At 46.7% G+C, this 6,969-nt stretch overlaps 1 protein-coding gene across 1 annotated transcript; it reads left to right on the forward strand.

Annotated features, from left to right (window-relative positions):
- Positions 1–507: 507 nt before the first annotated feature.
- PSMB5 (proteasome 20S subunit beta 5) lies at positions 508–6,086 on the forward strand. Its single transcript, XM_082648788.1, has 3 exons — positions 508–721; positions 1,459–1,765; positions 5,579–6,086. The coding sequence occupies exons 1-3, from the start codon at positions 524–526 to the stop codon at positions 5,863–5,865; spliced, it is 792 nt and encodes a 263-aa protein (XP_082504914.1). The 5' UTR covers positions 508–523; the 3' UTR covers positions 5,866–6,086.
- Positions 6,087–6,969: the final 883 nt, after the last annotated feature.

Raw genomic sequence — 6,969 nt, forward strand, 5'->3', positions numbered from 1 at the left:
TAGATCATTATTTTACCCAGTATTACAGAGTGCCCTTACACAAAATGGCAACTTCAGTCGCGTTAACAGACTGCTGAAGCAGTAGTGATGTAAGTGTTGCTAGGACACCGGGCGGGGCGGGGCGGCGCGGGGCTGATTTACCGCTGCCGTTTAGAACAGGATTTCATCCAGTCACGCCCTTCTGAAAGATGGCCGGCCCCACTTCCGTCCCTCAACCTGGACGTTTGCGATTGCTTCCTATGAATTTGAGGTTAATCTAATCCCCTGTTGTTTACGTGACCAAAGTCAAGATGGCAGCCACATCTCTTTGTAATTTAAGGGGAGTGAAGCCATTTATTTTTTCCTCCTCGGTGAAAATAATCACTCGCGTCTGGCTCTTGTGTTTGGAGGCGTGGTTGCCAGGAGTTAAAATGGTTGCTCCCTGTGATCGATTTAATAGGAAGTGAAGCTGTGACGACGAGGCGTTGCCCGGCCGCTCTTTGCTAGGCGTTCTGGCAGGCAGTTCCCTTTGCCCTTACTAGACATGGCGCTGGCCAGCGTGTTGGAGAGGCCGCTACCCGTGAACCGGCGCGGGTTTTTCGGGCTCGGGGGTCGTGCGGATCTGCTGGACCTGGGTCCAGGGAGTCCCAGCGATGGGCTGAGCCTGGTCGCGCCCAGCTGGGGTGTCCCAGAGGAGCCGAGAATCGAAATGCTTCATGGAACTACCACCCTGGCCTTCAAGGTGCGGACCCAGCCGTCGCGCCGGGCTCAGTTCCGTGCGCCCGCGCCCTTCCCGACCTCCCAGCTAGCTGGTCCGGAACCCGCGGTGGTCGCGGCCACGAAACCCAGACGGAGGCTCGGACCTCTCACCCCAACCCCGGCGGTTTTGCTGTGTCACTGCCCCGAGAGGCCTCGGTTCTCGCTCTGACCGGAGTGGGGGGCGATGGGGCTGGAAGGGCGGGGCGTGTGGTAAGTGGGAGAAGGAGCCCGAGGCCGCTTGGGTTGATACCTAGGCGACCCCAGGGTGCTCCTGTCCAGGAAAGGCCGCAGCAGCAGTGAACACTGGCAGAGGGAAGGCTGTTGTAACCACCAAAGGTTTTAGAAACTGAGAAGCCCCGATAGGCCAGGGTTACCGAAACGTTATGGTTTGAGGAGGAAGATTGGTGGGAGGAAGCACTGTACTAGGAGCCAGACAGTTGGGATTCTTGGCCCAGCTTTGCAATAACTGGCTGTATGATCTAGGGTAAGTCGTTCGATCTCATTCCTCAGCCATCAAGTGAAGGTAATACTGAAGGTAATCCCATGTCAAGGGATTGATGTGAAGCTCTAGTGACATTAATATGAGGGAAAGTATGTCGTGAAGTATAAAACGGCAGAGACAGAGATGTTCTGGGTTTGCACTGATGCATAAAGAAATGTCAAAGATGATGTTTTTGTGGTCTCATGTGGCCTGTTTTGTGTTTTCTCTGATCTTAACAGTTTCGCCATGGAGTCATTGTTGCAGCAGACTCCCGGGCCACAGCAGGTGCCTACATTGCCTCCCAGACAGTAAAGAAGGTGATAGAGATCAACCCCTACCTGCTGGGTACCATGGCTGGGGGTGCAGCGGATTGCAGCTTTTGGGAGCGGCTGTTGGCTCGGCAGTGTCGAATCTATGAGCTTCGAAACAAGGAACGCATCTCGGTAGCAGCTGCCTCCAAGCTGCTTGCCAACATGGTGTATCAGTATAAAGGCATGGGGCTGTCCATGGGCACCATGATCTGTGGCTGGGATAAGAGAGGCCCTGGTGAGTTAAGCTGCAACCATGTGATTCTTGGGCTGGCACTACAGAGAAGAGGGGTTGGATGAACAGATGAATGGAAGAGCTTATGTCAGTGCTGGGGATGTGTTGGTTAGTTCTCAGTCCTTTCGTCTGTTTGTTCAAGGAAGGGCTGTAGTGCAGGAAGGGGCAGGGAAGTAGATCAGCTGTGTCATTGACCACCCATGTGACCTTGGGCAGGTTGCTTATTTTCTCAGACTGTTTCATCATCTGTTACATAGGTTCCATGAGGTAATACATGTCAAGCATGTAGTGTCTGACACATAATGTGTTTCCTTCTGGCCTTTCCTGTAAAATGATAAGACCTGCAAAGAGTTGTATTTAAGAATTAAATCGGCTAATAGACATAAAAACTCTAGTCAGTGCCATCTGATAGAAATACAATGTGAGTCGCACATGTAATTTTACATTTTCTAATGGATGTATTTAAAAAGTGAAAAGAAATGGGTGAAATTAATTTTAACAGTTCTCTTAATCCAAAATAACTATTATCATTTCGGCGTGTGTCATTAGCCCCATTTCAGGTGCTCACAGCGACATGTCGCTGGTGCCTTCCATATTGGACAGCGACACTAAGTACCTACTCAAAAGTTAGTCATTTCTCTTCCCTTTTTTCCTGAAGAGTCTTTGGCCTAGAAGGGGGGCCCTTTGGGGCTCATCTCCTTTCTTTGCTTGATATAATCACCTAGGTCCTGTTGTCATCTCTGAAAAGAAATTCCTTAGCCTATTTTTCCTTCTGATATATAAAAACCTTGCCAGGAAATTCAGTCTTGTATCTGATATCAGTTCTTTTTCAGCCAATTGTGACTGTCCCTTTAGTCAAGCTGGGATACAGCTAGTCACCTTCTGTTTAATTTTCCCCTTTGGTGCTTGAAAATAGTTACTCTTTCCTCCTATTGGTTTTGCTTCATTCATTTACCTGCCCCCGACTCCTTTTTTTTTTTTTTTTTTTTTTTTTGACTGCACGGCTTGCGGGATTCCTTGACTAGAAATTGAAGTGTCAGGGATTCCTGACCAGTGAAAGCACTGAGTCCTAACCACTGGACCACCAGGGAATTCCCTCATTTACCTGCTTTCTAAATGCCTAGTTTTCCTCTTTTGAACAACTGTAGGATACCCACCACTTTTTCATTTGCTTTGGAGAATATTAGTTCATTACTCAATAGAGGATGAAATGGGCTTCCCTGGTGGCGCGGTGGTTGAGTCCGCCTGCCGATGCAGGGGACACGGGTTCGTGCCCCGGTCCGGGAAGATCCCACATGCCGCGGAGCGGCTGGGCCCGTGAGCCATGGCCGCTGAGCCTGCGCATCCGGAGCCTGTGCTCCGCAACGGGAGAGGCCACAACAGTGAGAGGCCCGCCTACCGCAAAAAAAAAAAAAAAGAAAGAAAAAAGAAATAGAGGATGAATGAGGAGAGATTTAAAAGTGCATGTGATAGAGGAGCTCAGTTTGTTACTTTGGAAATTGAAACACTTTTCTCTTTGAAAAGTGTGAAAGAAGAGTTCCATACATCTTGTGTGGTCTAGGGTAGCATTTCAGAAATGTTGTTTTGAACCCTTAGCTATTGGATTGGTCCCAGGTGGTGGAAAACAATATAAGAGAGTACAGAAACTGGCTAGCAAGGAAAACCCAGGAAGTCATAGCATAACCTAAATTGTACCATCTCAAGAAGCCTTCCTGACAAGCTGTCCCATTCAGGATGAGTCAGCCCCCGGCCTCAAGCTGACTGAGAAAGGGTCACAGATTACTTAATGCAAGGCTGAATGAGATGAATGCCACTTTAAAGAGAACCAATAAAATGTTGAAGGAATTTGGGGGGTGGGGGGATTGCTTCTGATGGGAGGAATTGAGGCGGACTCATTTTCCTGGATGTGAAAATGAGAGAAAGGAAACAATGAACAAAAGAAGACAGGGAAGAAGCATGAGATTTTGGGGGAAGTAACTGGACATCTAATTTAATTGGAACTAAAGTCTAGTTTAATTGTGAAGCAATTGGAACCAGATGGTGAGCTGCTAGGCAAGGTAGTGGCAATGGGACTTGAGGAGGGGCTCCATGTTAGAACCATTGGAACCTGAAAACTGATAAGGGCAGTGCTTTTCAACCTGGCTTGTATCATAATCACCTGAAGAACTTAAGAATCTAGATCCATGCTTGTCCCCCACCCAGACTAATTGAAAAAGAATACCTGGGGTAAGTCCTAGGCATCTTTTTTAAAAACTTCCTGGGAATTCCCTGGTTGTCCATTGGCTAGGACTTAGCACTTTCACAGCCGGGGCCCTGGGTTTGATCCCTGATCCAGAAACTAAGATCCTGCAAGATGCTTGTTGTGGCAAAAAAAAAAAAAAAAAAAAAAAAACTTCCTTAGAGGATTCTGATGCATAGTGAGTGTTGAGAACCACTGAAATAGGAAAACTATTAGTGATGCATTGACAGAATTTGAAAATACAGCAGGATTGGTGGGGCAGAAGACGGATGAGTTTGGTAGGTAATGGAGAACCACTAAAAGTATTTGAGGACAGGAAATTTAAATATGAATTTGGTGACAAAGGCATCCAGCTGGAGAGGCCCAGTGGGCAGATGGAAATGATAAAAATTTTACTACATCTTTGTCTAAACTTTTGTCTATACCAGAGGTTGGCTAACTTTTTCATAAAGGGCCAAATATAAGTAAATATTCTAGGCTTGTAGGCTATATGATCTTTGTCTCAACTACATAGCTCCATTGTTTTAGCAAAAAAGTAGTCATAGACAATATATACACAAATGGCTGTGGCTATGTTCCAATAAAACTTTATAAAAATGGTGGTTGGGGGAATTCCCTGGCAGTCTGGTGGTTAGGACTGTGCGCTTTCACTGCCGAGGGCCCGGGTTTGGGGAACTAAGAGCCCACAAGCCGCTCAGCGCAGCCAAAAAAAAAAGAAATTAATTTAAAAAATTAAAATAAAAAAATAGACGATTGACCTGGCCTACCACTGTACCAGCACTGTCCAATAGAAATATAGTGTGAGCCATACATGTAATTTTAAATGTTATAGTAGCCACATTTTTTAAAATAAAAAGGAAAATTAATTGTAATAATATATTTTATTTAACCCAGTAGATCCAAAATATTATTATGATGTGGTACTAGCTAGCATGTGGTACTAGCTTCATTTCAAATGCTTAGTAGTCACATGTGGCTAGTGGCTACCATACTGGACAGTGCGGGTCTTTACAATATGATTTAAAATTATAGGCTTTATTCTCCTACTGTGTGACGTATGCCTTGCACTCCAGATAGTCTAAACCCTGAGGGTTAGGATTGTCTTTTTGGTTTTTTTTTCCTTCATTTTTTGGCTGCACAGCCTGTGGGATCCTAGTTCACCAACCAGGGATCGTACCTGCACCCCCTGCGTTGGAAGTGCAGAGTCTTAACCACTGGACCGCCAGGGAAATCCCAGGATTGTCTTAAATATTACCTCTCACAGTGCCTGAAGTTCTGTGCTTGAAACCTAAGTCATTTGAATTATACTTGCTTTTTGGTTGTACAGAGAAGACAGACAAGGCAGTTACTGTAATGTGAGGTAAGATGGGATGGTATGTGTAGAATCCTGAAGTCTTAAAATTTAATTTGATTTCTTCACCTTTTTTTTAAGTAATTTTATAGAAGTGCTATTTTCTTGTATTTCTGTTGGTCTCCCCTGGTTTTCAACAAGAATGGAGAACTGTTGCCTTGGAGGATGAATCAGATGTCAAAAGCGGTGATCATTTTTTTCTTACTAACCTCATCTCTCTTTCCAGGCCTCTACTACGTGGACAGTGAAGGAAACCGGATCTCGGGGGCCACCTTCTCTGTAGGTTCTGGCTCTGTGTATGCTTATGGGGTCATGGATAGGGGTTACTCCTATGACCTGGAGGTGGAAGAGGCCTATGATCTGGCCCGTCGCGCCATCTACCAAGCCACCTACAGAGATGCCTACTCAGGAGGTTCCGTCAACCTCTACCATGTCCGGGAGGATGGCTGGATCCGAGTCTCCAGTAACAATGTAGCTGATCTACATGACAAATATAGTGGATCTACCCCCTGAAGGAGGGCAGATGTGGCTGCTTGCCTTGCTTGGGGTGACTGTTGTTGGTAATATGGGTACAGCTCCCCATCCTCTAGTGGAGGGGTCCCTGATTGTATCCATCATTTTTTTTTAATCTCTGGTGCATTGACCTCCATGTGTTACCCGTTGTTAATGAGCTACTGCAGAGGTAATTATTTGTTTTACTTTCTTGGATGTTAACATTACACTACTCGATCTCAGCCTGTATTGTGTCTTTTCTCCACACTGTCCCTCCTCCAAGCACTTTACAGTCAAATAAGCTGGGACAGTGGGAGGGAAGTGACTGTAATTACAGGAAACAGCGGTGTGAAGACATCGTCTAGTGAATACATTAACGTCCCCACTCATGAAGCTAATAACAAAGGAGAAGGAGAGGGAGGGAGGAGGGAGAGACTTCCTGATTCTGTTTGCAAAGAGATGAAAAGTTGATGAGGTGGAAAGATGCACAGGGCTGTACCAGGCCGAGCTCGGAGGAAAAAAGCTCTCCTCCTGTGGTGGGGGAGGGGAGGCTGATGCTACATGGAGAGCAGAAAGGTGAAGAGGGTAAGCCAGTTGGGAAGGGAAGCCTTTGACCCTGGGAAAAGAGAGGACAGAGGTGTGTGTGAAAGCAGTAGTGACCACCAGCCTGGTGATCCCTGTCCTGGCCCTCCAGTGTGTGCCAGTGTGGGAGACAGAAGGAGATGATGGTGGACTTATAGTCTCCTGGGCAGGAAGCGGCACAGAATTTTCACTGGAACGTGTGGGTGGGGAAGAGGCCCTGCTGAGAGCAGAGATGGCTGATTTATCACACCCAGCGCTGAGGGGCTTCCCAAGCTATGGTGGCAGCAGATGGCAAGGCCTTCTGTTAAAGACAAGACATAGGACGTAGGGGAGATAGAGGAGGTTGATGGGAGAAACTTAAGAAATGGGAGAGGAGGGCATAAACACTGATTTGTATTAGTTGGCAAGAAGGAAGAAAGTGGTTGGTGAGGGTGACAGTGGAGTGTCGTCTTTTGAGGCCAAGGGGCTGGGAAGGGTTATCCACAGAAATAGAGGGGTAAAGCCTCTTCTCCCCCATACTGCAGCAACCTTCCCTTCTTGCAC

Source organism: Grampus griseus (assembly GCF_964374135.1).
Source record: "Grampus griseus genome assembly, chromosome: 2".
Lineage (NCBI taxonomy): Eukaryota > Metazoa > Chordata > Mammalia > Artiodactyla > Delphinidae > Grampus > Grampus griseus.